General features: G+C 38.5%; 1 protein-coding gene across 3 annotated transcripts in view; it reads right to left on the bottom strand.

Annotated features, from left to right (window-relative positions):
- Positions 1-4,372: 4,372 nt before the first annotated feature.
- The window catches only part of LOC119571173 (targeting protein for Xklp2-like), a 13,475-nt gene continuing 1,023 nt past the window's right edge, over positions 4,373-16,824 (bottom strand). For 2 of the 3 annotated variants that reach the window (XM_037918598.1, XM_037918600.1), the window contains exons 2-13: positions 16,764-16,824; positions 13,956-14,075; positions 13,497-13,630; positions 12,527-12,639; positions 11,019-11,409; positions 10,694-10,868; positions 10,306-10,456; positions 7,937-8,057; positions 6,947-7,138; positions 6,270-6,440; positions 5,810-6,028; positions 4,373-5,548 (exon numbers count right to left, since the gene is read on the bottom strand). The exon at positions 16,764-16,824 is cut by the window's right edge and continues 46 nt beyond it. In XM_037918598.1, coding sequence (XP_037774526.1) covers positions 5,318-5,548; positions 5,810-6,028; positions 6,270-6,440; positions 6,947-7,138; positions 7,937-8,057; positions 10,306-10,456; positions 10,694-10,868; positions 11,019-11,409; positions 12,527-12,639; positions 13,497-13,630; positions 13,956-14,075; positions 16,764-16,824 — 2,079 coding nt within the window. In that variant the 3' untranslated portion in view covers positions 4,373-5,317. The remainder of the gene's footprint in view (positions 5,549-5,809; positions 6,029-6,269; positions 6,441-6,946; positions 7,139-7,936; positions 8,058-10,305; positions 10,457-10,693; positions 10,869-11,018; positions 11,410-12,526; positions 12,640-13,496; positions 13,631-13,955; positions 14,076-16,763) is intronic. The other variant, XM_037918605.1, reaches the window with a different exon arrangement.

Below are 16,824 nucleotides of genomic sequence, written 5' to 3'. Positions count from 1 at the left end.
GACAATTGTTGGAGAATATGGTACCGCCATGTCGTATCATATGCTTTTTCTAGATAAAAAAAAAAATAGCTAGTACGGATTCATGGCGTGCAAATGCAGATGTAATATATGTCTCAAAATGAGGCAAGGGGGTCAGCTGTGCTTCTGGCACGGCGAAAACCGAATTGGGAAGGAGAGAGAAGATTGTGAGATTCAAGATACATTAAGCGGAATTTTCACCATTCGCTCTAATAGTTTGCACAAGCAGCTAGTTATTTGCGATGGGGCGATAGTCTTGAGGAAGGGTACCCGATTTATTGGGTTTCAGGAAGGGAAGGATAAGAGCTTCTCGCCAATTAGAAGGGAAATTCCTGATGTCCATATGTGGTTGTAAATTTTTAATAGGAAGGATAAGGAGGAAGATGGGAGTTGTCGGAGCATACGGTAGTGAATACGTCAGGGCCTTCATGAGTGTTAGGGCACGATTGTAGGGCAGTAATGAGTTCAGAGGAAGAAAATGGGGCATTATAGGACTCATCAGAGGATGGGGTGAAGGTAATGGGGGTACGTTCTCTGGTGGTCTTAATAGAAGAGAAGTGTGGAGAAAGGTGAGAACCACTACTGACCTGGCTGAAATAATCACCCAGTTCATTAGCGACTTGGAGAGGATCAGAAATGAGGGTATTTCGAATATGGAGGACAGGGGCAGGATGGGGGGGATGTTTGCCTGATAGTTTATGAATTCGGCGCCAAACATTTGAGATAGATGTAGAGGATGTAATTGATGAAACATAATTTCGGCAGCTATTTTTTTTACTATTCCGGATTGTACTACGTAGATAGGCAGATGCTCTTTTAAAGGAGAAAAGGGGCTGATAGTTGTTTTGGAGTACCTCTCTTGTAGCGGTAAGTGTTCCAGGCTGCACGTTTTAAGCGAAGTGCTTTAGTGCAATCAGAATTCCACCATGGAACACATTTGGAGGTATATGGTCTTGAGGTTCGAGGGATAGCTGTATGTGCAGCTCTTAAGACTGTATTTGTGAAATACTGTATCATTTCTGAAATGGAGGTGAGGGAGGATGGAGGGGTATGAATAGCAGAGAGTGAAGTGAAAGTATGCCAGTCGGCTCTATCAAAGCACCAGCGTGGGGAGTTAGGGAGTGGTACGTATGAAGTAGGAGAAAGGAGAACTGGAAAGTGGTCACTATAGGGAAAGTGGTCTAAAACTGACCAGTGGAAATCTAAATGAAGAGAAGGGGAGCATAGAGAGAGGTCAATGCATGAAAAAGATTGCGTGCGTGTATCAAAGTGTGTGGGCGATCTGAATTTAGAATAGTAAGGTCAGCTGTGGAGAGAAAGCGCTCTAGAGATCGGCCTCGGGAGTTTGTGATAAAAATCACCCCATAGAGTGTGGCGGCAGTTAAAGTCCCCAAAACTATGAGGAAAGGTGGTTGAAGTTGGGAAATTAGATTTTCAAAAGCAACAAAGTCAATAGGGTGGGAAGGGGAGAAGTAGACTGAAATCACTGTGATCCAACGATGAAGGAAGATACGGATAACTGTGTAAGGGACATTGGTTTGAAAGGGAGGTGTGACATAAGGTGTTTTCTGACTGATAAGTATGGATGAGACATAAAGGGAATGTGGGGAAGAGACAAAATGATAATTGGGGATTGGTATTGGAGGATGTGTAAGAAAGGTCTCTTGAAGGCATACAGTAGATGGATTATAAGAGGAAAGGATATGACGAAGGTCAGGTCTGTGGGAGCGGAAACCGCGAATATTCCAATGAAGGATAGTTATACTTTACTGATATAGATTGTACTACGTGTTGGAGATTTTGAGGGGGAAGAAGCTAGAGGGTGGGAAAAGGATTGAGAGGTCTGAGATGGGAGAGGTGTGGGAGTTGGTGTTCTACTAGGAGGGGTATTAGGAGATGGGTCTGAGGAAGGGGATACTTGTGACATAAGGGATTCACGTGTGTATCCAGGAGGGAGTGGAAGGGATAGAGGGGATGGTGGGAGGGTTAATGTGGGCGGGGTTGGGCTGTGTTGGGAGGGGGTAGGAGGATTGGGTGTAGGGGGGATATCGTTAGGAGGAGGATGGATATCAGCAGTTACTTGGTGTGGAAGGAGCAGGAGTTGTATTTGGAGGTTGAGTGTCAGTTTTCATGAGGTAATCTTGAATATTTTCAATGGTTTCTTCTGAGGAGTTGGTTGGGGAGTTTTTGGGGATAAAGGATTTCTTGTGAGGGGGGGAAGAGAGGACTGGTGTCTCAAGCATAGGAGCAAAGGAAAGTGGAGGTGATTGTGTGGTAGGGGAAGAGGGGGTGGAACGTTTGTTCTGTCTGTTACGGGTTGTGCGAGGAGGGAGAGGGGAAGGTGTTGGGGTTGTAGTGGTGATTGAAGTATCTGTAGTAGAGATTGGAGTGTCTAGATTTAGGATGGCAAAAGAGTTTGACTGGGGAATGTAGGAGGTAGAAGAGGTGGGGTTAGATGTAGGGGGGGTGGGTTTAGGAGAATTGGTAGAGTGAGCAGTATTACTGGAGTAAGGAGTAAGAGAGAAACCACGTCGACGTGCTTCTTGTCTGGCTTCACGTAGTGTGAGTCCAAGTTTGAATCTGAGAGTTGCTACCTCAGACTCAAATTTGTAGGTGGGACAGCCCCTATAAAATACATTATGGGGGCCGCCACAGTTGGCACATGTGCGTGATTGTGCAGGGCAGTTAGATCGGGTATGGCCAGGTTGGGCACATAGTGGGCATCTGGCTGTGGAACGGCAATGTTTGGCTGGGTGTCCTAGACGCCAACAGTTTTGGCACTGACGTGGAGGAGGTTGGTATGGACGAACAGGGAGGGATTCTCCTCCTATGTATACGTTAAAGGGAAGGTCATGTCTACGGAAGGTAATTTTGGCTATGTTAGTAGGTTTCTTTCGATGACCTCTGGGGGGAATGGAGTAGCATTGCACTGATGTTGCATCATAGTCTCTGAGACAGGCAAGTAGATCTTCTCCACAATCTGACCAATCTTTGTCATAGATTGGGCAATTTGCTGGGAGATTGAAACTGTTCCGGTGCAAGTATTGAGGGTTGGATGGGGTTCTGCAAGGATGGGGTACCATATAGGTCTGTTAGTTTTGTTAATGCTATAGCTTGGTTTCGGATGTTACTGTGACAAGACGGGAGCGGTCGGGTCGGCTACGGAAAGAGACTTTACCTACTTTTTTGGAGACATTGTTGGAAGAGAAGGGGGTTGTCAGAGTAGGGAGCTGTGGGAGGGATCACGAAAAAAACGGTCCCATTTGGCTGCGCTGAAGAGGGTATTCAAAATTGTTGTAGAGATAGGGGTGGTCGAAGGGCAGGGGCGTGACGAAGATGGAGTAGTGTTGAGGGAGGTAGTGTTATGGGGAGGTGGGCAATAAGGCTGTAAGGTATTAATAAGGGAGGATGGGGTGGTTGATGTTGGAGGTTGTGGAGGTAGAGGTGTTGAAGTTGAGCTTGCTGGGAGAGTGGAAATGTTCCTTAAGGGTTGATTGTTGGCTACTGTACTAGTAGGTATTGATGAGGGGGTAGTTATTGCAGTGTTCGGAGCCGTGGTCAAAGGAGAGCCTGGGGGGCAGGGAATCGGGTGGGTTTACATCGTTGGGGCTATTTGATAAAGGGCAAGCCTCATTGCCCCTAATAGTGGAGATAAGTTTTCATTACTGGCAATGGTAAGCCTGGATTATGTTGGGGATAAAAACAGTCCACCCCTCAGGGTCCCCTTGAGGGGTAAGGGCTAGATATCTAAATCAGGGGAATACCGTGCCCAGGCTGTTCAGGACTGGCACAAAGTCAGCCTTTCATCCTTTCAGCACGGCTCTCACACCTTAGGAGGTGGATAGTAGAAGGGTTTGGTGAAGGGACAGAAACGAAAGGTGGGAAGGAAAATAAAGACCATGCAAAATTAGTTGAGTTGAGGGCTGAGTCCCAAGGTTGGGGAGTTCCCATCATTGGGTCCCAGTCTCCGCCTCCTAAGCCCCCCCACGACAACAACGGGCAAGGGATTGGGGGGGAGGAAGATACAGTAAGGGTTAGTGAAAGGCGGTTGAGTTAGTAGTTAGTTGCTATTTCACCTATCTAGATAAATATTGAAAAGGTTAAAGGTGGGTAAAGGAGTTGATGAGTGAATGGGTTAAGGTAGGGTTAGGTAAGAGGATATCAAGTGAAGGATATGTATGCGAATCTTCCAGTGTAGAGAGACAGAAGTGTAGAGGGACAGAAATGGAAAAGCAGGAGGGCTGAGTCCCAAAGAAGAGGAATTCCCCAGTATTGGGTCCCAGTCCTCGCCTCCTAAACCCCCCACGACAACAACGGGCAAGGGAATGGGGGGGATGGGGAAACAAAATACATCTGGTTTTTATAATTTATTAAAGGATATAAACATTTCATTATAAAAGATTTCCTATATTTCAGACAATATTTGAAGTAAAATGTATTTTTAAAAAAGACAGAAAGAAAAAAAAATAAATGAAATAAAAAAAATACAATAAATTTTCTCAAACATCAGGAAATGAAGATGTATCCTTAAAATTAACAGGACAGAAAAAAGAAGAATTCAGCATGTCTAAAAAAACAAGGCAAATGTATACTACATTTGATTAAATACTTTGGAATGCTGTACACTGATATTACTTAGCCCTCTACTCAAAGACTGGCTTCTATACAATTTTTCTGACAATTATTTATACTTCATACCATGAGGGCTTAAGATTTTTTTTCTTTCGTACCAGTAATAAAACTAAACTACAAGGCACAATAATTTGGGATCTTAAAAAAGATATTCAACAAAATGAAACATGCTGAGACTTGAAAAGTTACTTGTAAAGCTAAGATGACACCTGAATAAAAACATTCAAAGTAATATTACTTGCAAAAATGGTGCACGGTTAGTACATTAGACATGTGCTAAAGTTTATTTCAGAATCCATAGTTCATACATCAATAAACAGAGTTGCTAAGTTTTGCTTAACATCTACAAGTTTCTTTATGCAACACAATCACACCAAAAGAATTACTGAGTTTAAAGTAAAGCACCTTACAGTATACGTGGCAGCATGCTGTGTACAATGAGAGGAATGTAATCAGTGAATTCATTCACAGCTAGGAAAATAAAATCTAGCAGGCATTTATCTAACTTGTCAAGGTTTGTGACTGAATTCTGAGTGACTACCTTAGGCTGAAAGCCTCATTCAAGTCCATTGTCACAACAAAAACTTTCAGTTAAACTAAATACTATCTAACTGTCATTATCAAAATAAAACTAAAGCTACATTCAGGATCTCTTATTTGAAGTCCATTATTCAGAAGTGAAAGTAGCACTAGAAATATTCATAGTAGAGTCTGCCCTTGATCTTGACCGTAAACGAGTGTCAGTGGAGAAGTTAGGAGATTTGGGTATTGTGGGATGACGTTCTGAGGGCTTCACAACATGAGGTTTGTAACTGGGCACTGGATTAGCCTTGTGGACAATTGTGCGACGAAGTCTTGCAATTTCCTCTGCTTCCTCCGCTGCCTGCCTCTCTTCTTGCTGAAAGCATTAAAAGTAGGCTTGAAATTAATGTGTGAATACAAGATTTTATTCATGCTTCAGCAAATTCTATCCAGATCTTCTAAGAAGTCTAATTTACTTGCAATTGTGTAGAAAAAATCTAAATATAGAAATTAGACAAAAAAATTAAACCTATCGAAACTGGAATTCCCTTCTTTTATGGCACTCTGCTGCAACAGCAATTCTAAGAACCTCATAAATATAAAGCTGTTAACAAGGGAAACAGCTCCCCCAACTCACCTCTCTCTTTGCCGCTAACAATTCATCTTCCTTCCTCTTGCGGTGCATTTCAAATTCGTTGCGTTCCTCAGATCTAATCTCAGTGTTGAGAGTAAATCCAGAAATATCTGTTAGTGGTTTCTTTGACTTCTCAGGGATGAAGGGCTGCTTATGGACGACTGCATCTGAGCGGGCACGGAATTCTCGCTGCTCCCTTTCCAGTCTGGCTTGTTCCTCAAGCTGCAAGAATTATAATGACAAATATACAGCAACTAAGTATAAATACTTACAATAATATGAAGAAGAAGAAAATAATAATAGAAATGAATAAATAAATAAACTTAGGCTTTGTGTTTTCCTCCAAAAGCAAATACTAGTCAGGTGAATAAGGAGATCCCAGGTAAAAGCAGCTGGGACTGCAGATGCAAGTCAAATTCAACTGCACTTTAAACTTGACACAAGTATTCTATTAGTTACTTACACTTCTTTTAATCTGGAGCTGCTTCAATGATCCACGGTAATCACTTGCCAAATTGAATGGCTGTTGACGTGTAGGTGTTGGGGGCTTCTTTTCTGGGATGCCACGCACTCCTTCAAACACTGGCATCGGTTGGGCATGGAACTCGGCTAACTTCTTTTCTTCTTCCAGCACCTTGAACCAGAAAGGAAACTAAATAATCTGAAAAATTCTTAAACATTTCTAAATGGTAATAAGGAAAAAATAGAAGAACATACTGAGAAAAGAGAAAACTCTTAGCCAGCACACTAAAACAAGTCTTGAAAACACAAGTGAAAACCCGAAACATTTACTATTGACATCCTAGTATGCAAAATAAAACTTGATCACTCCTTGGTATATGTACAGTAAACAAGCACTTTCTGTGGAATTTTATATCCAGATGCCCTGGATCATTAATTACACAAATAATTATGCCTTCATCAGTTACATTATGTTATATGCACCAACAGTGATAAGCACTCAAAAGTAGAAGAAAAATGCTCAAAGTATTTGAAACTAGGAAAGAACAGTCACCAGCTACACAAGATGGGGTGGTGCAAATGTTAACCCAACAGAAAATTATTTTACAAAGTATGCCAAGAAAATACAAAGCAACTGAATCTTTCCACGTATGTATTAGCTGATCATCATTATCTCACCTTTTGGATCATTTCCTGCTTCTTTTGCATCTTTTGTTTATCTCTTTCATCGAAGCTGAATGGCTGGGGCTTGGTTGAAGTCTTATCCCATTTGCTTGGGATGCCTCCGTGTGGAAGAGATGCAACAGAGGAGGTTGAGCCTCCCAGCTTATTGCAAATTTCCCGGAAATTGTGGCCCAGGGGAAGGTTGTTCTACAAATTAGAAAGTTTATTTCATCAAATTAGCAATTAGGACAAATCAGAGAGGAAATATATACACAACACAATATCTTTCCTTTAATTTAATGCAGCATGCATATATACACACTTCAAAATATCAGGATATAAAGGTTTACTAGGGCAAGTAAAAAAAAATAAATAAATAAAAATAAAATAAAATAAAAAAAATAAATAAATGTTATGCATGAGGGGACTATGCCAAACTATGAAAATTGAGTTAAGGCATGCTTTGCATCCATACTGGTATGAAGATTAATCAACATAAATATTACTATCTGTGAAAAGAGTTGTTTTGACCAATCAAACTATTGTCTATAAATGTTAAAACCCTGAAATGGCTACAATATCAACCGTCATTAGGAAACATTAAAGTCCTTCAAACTGGGTGTGTTTATATCATCTCATTCAAGAGAAGGAAGAGGAGGAGGAAGAGAAGCAAAGAGAAAGGAAAGGAAGAAAAAGAAGAAAAAAGTCTACACACTACATGTATGAACCTCTGTGAACTAGAATTTATTCTAGAATTTATTATGGGGGCCTTTTTTCAGATGGGGTTATTTTTAGAGGGTTGGTTAGGTAACTATCCCAATCCCACCTCTCATCTCAGTGCTGTTCATTGAAGTTGTTATGAACACTTCTAAGCAGTTGTTTCAGTTCATTCATACTCTTTGGAAACAAGCATTTACAAATTTATATAAGTTAAATTTGTAAAACTTGAAACTGTCACTATATGGACTTATCAACAGTATCTTAAAAAGTTACAGCACAACTCACCTTCTTAACATCTGTTATATTGAATGGTTCTGGGACTGTTGGCAATTTCTTCTCTACCTCATAGCCAGTTGAAGGTGCTTCAAACACCTTTTTGTTCAGTGGATTGGCCTTGAAGGCATGCCTGGGAAGAAAAAAAAAAGTATTACAAGAAATAAATATTAACTGAAACAAAGGAGAAATTATATACACACAAACACACACATATATAAATACATGCATACATACATATGCATATAACACACACACACATTATATATATATATATATATATATATATATATATATATATATATATTATATCTTATATAATATATAAATATATACATATGTATATAACACATATACTATATATGTATACATATACACATACCTATGTATATACACACATATACCTATGTATATACACACATATACCTATGTATATACACACATACCTATGTATAATATACACATACCTATGTATATATATACACATACCTATGTATTTATACATATACATAAGTATATATACATATACATAAGTATATATATACATATAAATATGTATCTATACATATAAATATGTATATATATACATATACATATGTATATATATATATATTTTCTTCTTCCCCCTGGTAGGTTCATGTTTGAGCCGCCGTGGTCACAGCATGATACTTAATTGTAGTTCATGTTCTTGAGGTTGTGGGATGCTGGGTACTTTTAGGTACATTCCTTTCCACAGAGCCTTTACATTTATTTAGTAATTTATCTCTTTCTCGCTATACACACACACACTATATATATATTATATTATATATATAATATAATATACATATTAATAATATACATATTATATTATATATAATATATACATATATCATATGATATATAATATATATACATATATATATGTATATATACATATGTATATGTATATCTATATACATATGTATAAGCATATATACATATGTATACGTATATATGTATATATACATATGTATATGTATGTATATGTATATGTATATTTATATGTATATACATGTGTGTGTGTGTGTGTGGAGAGAGAAGAAAAGGGGAGAGAGAGGGAGAGAGGAGGGATGTGGATGGGAGGAGAGGAGAAGGGAGAGGGAGAGGAGAAGGGAGAGGGAGAGAGGAGAGAGGGAGAGGAGAGAGGGAGAGAGAGAGAGGGGGGAGGAGAGAGAGGGAGGAGGGAGGAGAGAGAGAGAGAGGGGGAGGAGGAGAGAGGAGAGGAGAGAGGAGAGAGAGGAGAGATGGGGGGATGTGAGATGTAGTGTGTGTGGTGTGTGAGTGGTGTAGGTGGATGGTGGGGGTGGGTGTGGTGTGTGTGTGTGTGCGCGCGTACACACACACAGAGGGAGAGAGAGGAGAGAGAGAGAGAGGAGAGAGAGAGAGAGAGAGAGAGGAGAGAGAGAGAGAGAGAGAGAGAGAGAGAGAGAGAGAGAGAGAGAGAGAAAGGGAGAGTTTAAAGTTTAAAGTTTTTAAAGTTTGGTTTGGAATCCATTTGATACAATGGATATTCTTGGTGTGACATACTGTCTGCTTGATTTTGCTCACGTGTGTCAACTGCTGCTGACTCGGCTGAACCGAGTCCTTACCCGCAGTGGTGCCCAGCCACAGCAGTAACCTCCAAGGCGACAATTGCAACTTCTCGCGCCTGGGCAAGGTGCGAACCGCCACCCCTCGGATGAGAGGACGACACTTACCACTGTACTAGCCCGGAGAGAGAGAGAGAGAGAGAGAGAGAGAAGAGAGAGAGAGGAGAGAGAGAGAGAGAGAGAGAGAGAGAGAGAGGAGTGAGTGAGTGAGTGAGTGAGTGAGTGAGTGAGTGAGTGAGTGAGTGTGTGTGTGTGTGTGTGTGTGTGTGTGTGTGTGTGTGTGTGTGTGTGTGTGTGTGTGTGTGTGTGCGTGTGCGCGCGTCTTGTCTGTCCATATCTGTAACTACATATATCTTTACATGTCTATCTATTTATACATACAAATCAATGCTAAAAGAAATAATATGCAGACTTAAATGTGAATGCCACAAATAAAGGAAAAAGATTGTGGAATACACCGTTCACAGCTTTAGTCCACTCAGTACTCCTGACTTTTAGCTCTATCTTGCCATGCATACCGAGGTCAAGACAATGTTTATCAGGGGGGGTGTTGGGAGGCTGAGCCCCCATCAACCCTCTCCTTGGGCTACACCCACTCACAGCAGCTTAAATAAATTTTTAAAATTTGACATGAAGTGTGACATAGTTTCTGGCGAGTGTGTCCATATTATAAAGAATGACCTATTTTATTTAGTACAATATTCACAAAACGATAACTCACAACTGATATCTTAAGCTGGGTAAAACAGTAATCAAATGAAATGGCCTTACTTCTGAGCCTCCTCAAATTCTTTCTGCTCCTGCTCTTCATGAGTGAGGTAGTTCACCTGCCTAGTTCGGCTGCGTGTAGAGAGGACAGGAGTGTGGGGAATTGTCACCCCAGGATTAGCCTTAGTCTTCTTACCATCCATATGAAGGTCCTCTAAAATGATGAAGTAAAACTTAAACATATTCTTTAATTCCCTGGACATTCTTTTTTGCTTTCATAAATAGTATCCCTTAATAGCTGGTAAAAACAGACATACAATGTTAATAGTATAACATTTAATATCACAGTATCTGCAACAGGTAGAAATCTGATAATTTTATATTTGGCAAATATACGAAAAAGAAACCTTATATAACATACAAGTCTATAATGATTAAATCAAAATCTTACCCATACTGGCACCTCCACGCTTGCTGCGGAATCTCTGAGGAGTTTTGGTGTGGAACTTGAGGTTCAATTCTGCAACAGATACAAACTTGTTCCCCTCCTCCACTTTGCCCTTTCGAGACTCAGTTAGGTTGAATGGCTGGGGAATGGTAGGGCCTTTGGGCTTCTCTTTGTTAGACTGAAGGTAGAGATAGAGAAGACAAAGCATAACAGGCATGAAATGGTACAGAGTATATTTTTTTTTTTCTTTCAAAATTTCATCTTACTTGAGTAGAAATTTAAATATAATAAAGAAAATGCATAATACACTTTCATTTATAATACTTACTGCAGACTGGTTAGAACGTAGCATACGGGTGAAATCAACAGGGTCAGTATCCTCAGCATTTTCATGAGTTTTCACCCGTGAGTCTGTGGCAAAGTGGAACTCCTTTGGTCTAGTAGGGCCATGACGAGCTGGCTTGGGTGGTGCTTGGGAGGGGGCACTGCTCTCAGTCTCACTTGACTTCTGATTTCTCAGCCGGCTGTCAGTAGCAAAGGTGAATTCCTGTGGCTTTGTTGGTACTAATTTTCCTGCCCTTGAGTGGCTGCTGCTTACACTGTTGTCACCCTTCTTCTTGTTCTGTGCCATTTTGTTCTTGAAGTTGGCAATGACAGCCAGTTCTTCTTGATCACGAGGGCTTAGCCCTCTCATCCCAGGAACCTTTGGCACTGAAGGTCTATAAAAAGAATAAATAACAATGTACAAGATTTAAACATCAATAGTCAACGTCATAGCATGGTTTACATGTTCTATTCATAAATCTGTCAGATTTACCAAACTCATTGGCCAAAGGGTACATGTATTGTCCACTGCAGTTTTGTTTTGTGAATATTATTTATGCACAGATGGTTTGGCAAGACCTTTAATTACCAAGAAATCAAATAGTAGGCCCTATATGACCTCATCTGATTTCCCCATCCTTGTATTTTCTGGAAAATGTTTTTTTCCTTCTTTTTCTTTTTATCAATCACACAAAAAACACAATATGCACATGTAACACACGCACACATATATAACACAAAGAAAGAAAGAAAGAGAGAGAGAGGGGAGAGAGGAAGGGGGGGAAAGGGAGAGAGGGAGGGGGGGGGGGAAGGGAGGGAGAGAGACCCAAGACTCTTACCACTTTTTTTTTTTTTTTTTTTTTTTTTTTTTTTTTTATAAATACACTGGAAATATGTAATATAAATAGCTAATTAATTATATATTTCACAAGTTTGAGAGAAAAAATAATGACATTGGTTACTCTCTGCATATTACGAGGTCAACAAAATGGTTGTGTGAAATAACCAAGTATATAGAAATAGTATACTTTGTATCACTTTATTTCTGTCTAAAATAGAATAAATCTATGGTTAATCTTTACAGTATGGGTGCATTAAGCAATGGCAAACTGAGGAGGTTATTCTTAGAGAACAAAAAGTTGCAGTTGTTGGTACAAGAAATTATTTCCAGACATGAATGGTAAAGCCATAAATAAAAGAAACTGGTGAAATTGCCTCTCACAGCAGCAGCTCTATTGTGCCATACAACTAATGTGAAAGCAAGAACATTTTCATTCACAAAACCACAGTGAAATATTATTATTATTATTATAAAAAATTACTTATTCCAGCTAAGCCTTAATATTACAGATACCAGATTTGTTGTCATTTACATGTACAATGTATTGTGTCAAGTGAATTTCATTAAGATCATAAACAAAACATTTGTTTTTGGATGCATATTAGAAATAGGCTCTCAAAAGTGCAACACTACACATAAACACAAACACTTGAGATGTGAATGAACCATACCTTTGTGTTTTTGTCTTCTGCACTTTATTGAGCTGTGACCCAAGGGAAGATTTAGTTCCAGTTGATGAAGCAGATCCGAGTGATTGTCTGGAGGCATTACTCCTTCGCACAGCCTAAGGGTGAACACCGGTAAAACTAAATAAAGCACTTTAAAAAACTTAGTAATCATCAAAACCTAACAAATACAAAACATGATGATTTAAACAATGGAAACAAGCTATGAAAATATTTTTTTTCATGCAACTTCATTAGATTAAGCAAATAATATATAATAGCAACCTCAATATAAACCAATCTATAACAGTAGTACCAGTGCCCCTGGATTTTGCAAGCTGTGCCAGTTTCCTAACTAACAACTAATATTCCCAGTTACATCTATCAATTAAGACTTATGTAACTGAGTACATAAATGTGAGCACTAAAAAAACCCTTAATGTGTAATTTCCACTAATGCTTCATGAAATTTCAAACTTTGCTCATGGATCCACATGTGAGAACCACTGGTCAACAAAACTATTCACAAAATAATAATCTAAGTAAAGGTATTATTGAATTAGTAATAGATAAGCATATCTACAAAAGGTTATAATGTAAAGAATTGACATCAGACAAAACCCCAAAAGCACAGGTGAAAAAAGCATTCAGGGTACAGATATTTCAGGACCAGTAATATATAGTTGGCAATTAAATTTTACATTACTGATATAAATTTCTAGTCAGGGTGAGTGGAATGGGCTGATTTTAACACATGCAACCCATATTCACATCCATGCACAAAAGGATACAGAACACCGAAATGTACAAGACAAGAAAACAATTCACGTTAAGGCTGGGTAAAGTAGAACACCGCTGTCACTGGATGCTGTAGATGATTAAAACACAAAAAAATCCTTCCGCAATCCACACAAATCACACTGCACCAGACGTTAGAAAGCTGGTTTAGCAGCAGCACTGACACTGATGGCATTACCTGGGGAGTGCAGAGAGGGTTCTGTACCTTAGCAATGGCAGCAAGCCTTGGAGACTGACGGACACCAATGCTGGACATCATGTTCTCACGCTTGGCAGACTTGACAGCACTCTGGGGGGTCTTTGGCTTTTCAGCTGTGGAAGTTAGATGAGATCAAACTATAAAATGTGATCTATTATTATACTATGAATTAAATATCCATATTTTCTTTTTTTTTTAGTCAAACCTAGGCTCACTGAAGATTCAAAAATGTATTCAATTTAGTGAAATGTCACCAACAGTACTGTAGCAAATGTCAGCTATTTCTTATTCAATGTCCTACTTTGTGTGAGGGAGAAATACTCCTTTTCTATAGCCTTTATTATCTGACCCATAAATGTTAAGAAGCATTAAGGATATCAAACTGCATTCACTCTGTTCTAACTGAGGTTATCCTCATATACAGTGATAAAAAAATACCTCTGCTGTGGTATGGAGATGCTACATTTGGTCTCTTTGGGGTCTCCACTGGTGTCTTTGGAGCCTGTCTTGCTGGACCTGGTTTACGTTCATCAAACACCTCATTCTCACCTGGGCAGTCTTGAGAATAATAAGCAGTAATAAGCACTGTTCATTCAGAGATCTGATGCATTCATATTATCATACTTTTCTTTATGAATAAGTAAGATCTTTTATGAAGAAAATAATCTAAAAACTTCCAAATACCTGAGGTAACACACAAAATTTTTTTGTGTTAACAATAGTCAGGCATTCAAAAGCAAGAGGTGAGACAAAGAAAAATGAAAAGTAAGGCCACACAAAATATAAAGGGTATTTTTTTTTTTTGTTTCACACTGCCATCCTACCTTGTAATTATTACTCTTGCTTCACTTATGCGTGATTCTGTTACTTCCCATTGTAAATGATATAAATGAATTTTGGTAACTTAACAAATTGACTGCATTCCTCCTGATGGCAAGTCCCTATTACCCCACATACATTGCCATATGAACCAAAATCTTTTCTAACCCAGGGGCAAAGCCCCCAGGTTAGAATCACAGAACTTGCTCTCTGTGCAGTATTTATTGTGACCAATTTTCTTAATTTCTGATGTTCTTTGCATGCACAGATTATTTCATGTATTAGCAAGTGCATTTCTCCCTTTCTTGATGATACTTCATTACATTTTCTTATAAATTTATACCAAAGTATTATGCATTGCACAACTTTCTTATTATTAACTTGAGAAAGAAGTACCATTAATGAAAAGAGTCTTATTTTTTCGGGCATTATGTTGGTTACAGGCAGAATTTACCTTGTATTATATGGTTGTGTAAAACAAACTACACAATAAAAAACAGCAAGGAATAAGGTTTACAGAAAATAAAGTATAATACCTTTCATAAAGTAATAAGCTAAGTGTCTTTATTATTTTTTTTCTAAGTGAGCAATTTCACAAGACAGCTTTTATCCTTCTCTAAAACAGAGTAGGGTAAGGTAACCAATAAGTATGCAGTTGGCATTTAAAAACAGATTCTCACAATATGACAATATTTTCTTTACCAAATACAAACTATAAAATGTCTGCTCCAAAACAGAAAAGTAGGTTCAAAGGAAAGATACTGATACCTCAAACCTCTGCAGCAGCCCAAAACGATTACACATCAACCATCTTCAAGGGAACTGATCAAGGTGCTTATAAGGTTTTCTGTCAAACTATACCTCCATATTCAGTATCTCAATCATATCAGACTAACCCAATGATAAGCATAGCAAAGCAAGAGGAAAGGATGATCTGTGATCTCCTACTTTTTTAGAAAGGCTATGAGCATATACTGCAGCATTATTTAAGTTTCTCATTTAGAACCAACAACATTGAAAAAGTTTCAAAAGAATTTACCTATGCAATTAAACCTAGCTTCCATCATACACAAACTTCTCTGGCTCAGTCCAGACCATCCTGTGCTGCTGAAGCTTTTCCATCTGGAATTGTGTGTCTGACATAGGTCCAGCATTCATGAAGCACAAATTTAATCCAGAACAATGTTTAGTAGAAGGTCCCAAGCATATAAGAAATGTGAACAAAATCCACTCCATTTCTTCTATGAAAATGATTACTGAACCTAGCAAACTGTAAGAGGAGAAGGACAAGAAAAGAAAAGAGAAAAGAAAAAATCTATGAAGCATAGAAAGAAAGAAAGAAAAAGGAAGGAGAAGAAGAACGAACAAGTACTTTTGACTGAACTACGAGAAAATGATTCATCAAATGATGAAGTCTACTTGACAGGTCAGATGAAAGTTTACATTTAGGAAAAGACATTTGGATTAGGCGATGTACTGGATGAACCACAGATAAATTCTTGGGTCGGAATGAAGCTGGAGAGAGCTACATCCAGCAAGAGTCGACACACCAATCTATTTGATGCACATCTTGCATCAAATAACAGAACAGGACATGAAGTGCCATATCTTACGGAACAAGGCAAAGACTTCTATACTATGACAGATGTTGCAGAATGTCATTGCTGAATTAAAATAGTTGTCTTGGAACTGCCAGATGCTACATATTGATTGCAGATATCGTGTATTTGGATTTGAATTTCTACCCAATATAAAATCAATTGTTAATGCCCACTTCAAATACATAATAATGTATAGATATCATTGAAAATACAGGTATGTGGTTTATCAAAGATTTTTTTTTTGTGAAAGGTTAGTCACCTCTGAAGATCTTTATTTTATCATCCAAGCTTAGTGGTCTAGCAAAGAAAATAAAACTATTTTATTACAAAATAGCCTAGTTTATAATTGTAAAACTAACTATTTGTTTTACCTCCCCCCTAAATGTGTGTGTATCTTACTAAGGCCTAGTGGTCGATCAGAGGTTGTATCCCTCACTTTTCCTACTAGCAGTTACCATGCAGACTGGGTCATTATAAGCATTCCATTCATTTATTGCCAAAGAAAATAGTAACTTACATAAAAAATATAGCAAAACTTGATTTGTTTTTTCACAACCTTGTTCTGAACATTATCAGAGGTGTGCACCAACTATACAGGTAATTTTCTCAATTACTTGTTAGTAAATTTAAAGTCTGTTTGAACACCATAAAACTACAACCATTTTTAGATATAGTACCCCTATAATGAAAGCTGGCAAATTATTTGTGTGACGAGTATGTCTCACGACTTTCTCGTACAATTGGTTACCTTAACCTATGTAGTATAGAAAAAAGGAGATAACTAAGTAGAAAAACAAAAACAAAAAATATGGTCGACCTTACTTACCAAAGTAGGAATCATCAGGTTCATCATGCGCTGAATTAAAGTCAAAGTAGTGCATCGGGGC

The sequence above is a fragment of the Penaeus monodon genome, chromosome 4 (assembly GCF_015228065.2).
Source record: "Penaeus monodon isolate SGIC_2016 chromosome 4, NSTDA_Pmon_1, whole genome shotgun sequence".
Classification (NCBI taxonomy): Eukaryota; Metazoa; Arthropoda; class Malacostraca; order Decapoda; family Penaeidae; genus Penaeus; species Penaeus monodon.
Note: the sequence above shows the minus strand (reverse complement) of the source record. Positions and strands in the feature narration are given on the sequence as shown.